Raw genomic sequence first — 2722 nt, forward strand, 5'->3', positions numbered from 1 at the left:
TTTCCTGAATGCTGCTATTCTCAACAACACACAGGAAACTCAAGAAGACTCAAATAACAAGTCCCAGCCCTGCGTCTCACCGTTTATTCTGCAGACCCACCCGCACTACAGAGATGAACCTGGCCACACCCTTGCTAGTATGTAGAGAATCCATCCTTTCCACCCTAAAGTGGATGCTAGTGAAGGGCAGATCACAGGCTGGAGCCAACCTGGCAGGTTCTCAGAGTTCACTGCAAGTGCAGCAGGACAGCAGAGCCTGGAAGAGGGCACTGACCCTTGGACAGAGTATGAGAGGGAGGAGCTCTAGTCCCCAGGAGGGCAATGCCAGAGGGGTCCCCAGGACACGGTTGACCAGCTAGGAGCCAGGCAGCTCTGGGCTTCTAATGAATCCCCAGAGATCAAGGCCAGCCCTGGACAGCCTCTGACACTGCTCTGAGTGAGTCCCGCGTGACTTCCTGGCAGGCTGGGCGTAGTCTGGTCACCTTGACCACCAGAAAGAGAAACCTTGGGAAAAGGACGCTGCTGTGCCCTGGCTTGCTCCCTTGCAGTCACCATCCCTGACCTGGGGATTCTGAGAGCATGCCTGCCCAGAGCCCTAGAAGAGCCCCTCTGCCCACACCACACCTTACTGTTTTAAATACATATCTCAAGCCAAAGTTGCTAACAAGGTTGGAGAAACGTGTGAGAAGGAAGACAGTGGTGGCACTGAAGGAGATGAGCCAGCAAATCCAAGAAACTAAACGCCGGCGGGAAAGGCTGCTGAAGGACAGCAGGCAGCTACTAGAGGAAAAATACCTCGTGCAGGCTGAAAACCAGTTTTTCGTGGAACACCTGCGTAAAAACAGCGAGCAGTGTGAAAAGAAACAGGAGGCGCTGTGGAAGCAGTATGCCCAAGAATGTGGCGAGATCGAACGAAGGAGACAAGACCTGGCGTCCAGATACACCCAGAGAAATGCAGCCCTTCGAGCACAGCTCCTACAGGGCAGAGAGACCCAGGAGGGGTTAAAGCGGCAGCTGCAGGATCTGAAGACCGTTTACAAGGTAAAGGAGGGGCAGGACAAGAAAATACAGGCCTTGGAGAAGGAGAGAGAGAAAATCCGATGTGAGACAGCGGCCAAGGACCAGGAGGCACACAAGCAGTTCCTGCGGGAGAAGGCCCTGGTGGAGAAGGAGCTGGAAGAATTGCACTTGGGGCAGATGAGCGCCAAGGGGCTCACGGGGAAGTACAAGGCCTTGGCACTGGCATGCAAGCAGGCTCATTTTGAGTTCTGTGGCAGCCTCCACAGAGAGAACCAGCAGAGACGGAAGGAACTTCAGCATCTGGGTCAGGAGTACCGCAAGGTGGAAGCCGTGAGGAGCCAGTTGGAGAAGCAGCAGCGGCTGGTGAAGGAGGAACGGTGGTATCTAGAAGCCTTGATCAGGGGGCGGCAGCGGCTGCAGGCAGGACGTGAGCGCCATCGTGCTCACAACCCGTGCCTCAAGGCAGGGGGCTCTTCAAAGACCAAATTCTAAGTAACAGCTACCATAAGTGATTAAAGAATCTGAGTGCTGGAGATAATCTGCAATCCAAGAAGTCTCCACCGTGGAGAATAGAATGGTGGTGTCATGAAGGGCAATTGTGCCATGTTGGATTGTGCTCCTACCCTGGGGCGCATATACTGGCTGGCTGCCTCCCCAGGGCTGTTGTGGATTCCAGAGATTTAGAACATTTGGAAAACTTTTTAAAGAGTTGTGCCATACATTTTTATAGCAGTGTTTGAAATTCTCAGATTGCTTAGTTACGACACGAATTTTAACTCCTACCACCTTTGTTTTTGTCTTCATGTGCACTTTATAGTCCACAAAGTGTGGTATATAATTCATATGCTCTGTGTATTTTTACCCATTTGAAACAAGTAGGAATCACATTCTAAACTGTAGGGAATTTCGTTTATTTGTTTATATGTTTGCACTTGTGATGGGTCATTTGTTGAACTGTGGGTTCTGATCTGAGGGAATGGTCGTATGTTTTGGCAATGCCCCAGCATGGGAAAATGTGGTTGACTTTATGTTTCTCAGAAATTATTGACTATGAAAGCTTCAAAGTAACTTTTTAGAATTTATAACCTTTATTTATATGTAAAGTGGATTCATTTAAAATAGGACTAAAAGAAGAATTCACTTTTCAATGTGTCTTAGAATATAACTTTTAACATTGCTGGTGAAATGTGCACTTTGCCATTAAACAGTATTGTCAAAGACAAAACCCACATGTGATTATTTCTTACTCCCCCAGCTCTGTAAATGCAGTAGGAATATTACATCTGTTTTATTATATGTTCCATTATATTGTTGTCACCCTTTTGATGAGGTGATAGGACATTTATGTGGTGACATACAATAGGCAAATGATGTAAGCATCGTGACCCAGGTTGGGTTACTGGATCAGGGCTACGTTAACACAAATGTTGTAGTATGACAACAGCCTGCCTAATATACGAGACAGCGATTGGGTGGCTAACAGGTGTATACGGCATGAATACACTGGGCAAGGATCATTTGTGCCCCTTTTGTAATGCTTGGATGGTACAATATTTCATTGCCTTTCTCGGACACATGAAATAGATGAATTGTTTCCATACAGCATTTGATTTTGGGCTGAAATTGAACACAGATAACTGAAAAGGTGGGAAGGGAAGCCGTGGGTAAGAGGAGCTGCCACAGTTCTCCGTGCTATTGGTAA

The 2722-nt window shown here is 47.8% G+C and overlaps 1 protein-coding gene across 1 annotated transcript; it reads left to right on the forward strand.

Annotated features, from left to right (window-relative positions):
- The first annotated feature begins 579 nt into the window (after positions 1-579).
- On the forward strand, positions 580-1512 carry LOC100761009 (coiled-coil domain-containing protein 121). The gene has a single exon (XM_027419057.2). It carries the CDS (start codon positions 580-582, stop codon positions 1510-1512), a length of 933 nt encoding a protein of 310 aa, XP_027274858.1.
- The last annotated feature ends 1210 nt before the right edge of the window (positions 1513-2722 follow it).

This window comes from Cricetulus griseus, chromosome 5 (assembly GCF_003668045.3).
Source record: "Cricetulus griseus strain 17A/GY chromosome 5, alternate assembly CriGri-PICRH-1.0, whole genome shotgun sequence".
Classification (NCBI taxonomy): Eukaryota; Metazoa; Chordata; class Mammalia; order Rodentia; family Cricetidae; genus Cricetulus; species Cricetulus griseus.

Coding starts and splice junctions, on each gene's coding strand:
- LOC100761009 (XM_027419057.2), top strand. CDS start 580: ATGCCTGCCCAGAGCCCTAGAAGAGCCCCTCTGCCCACACCACACCTT.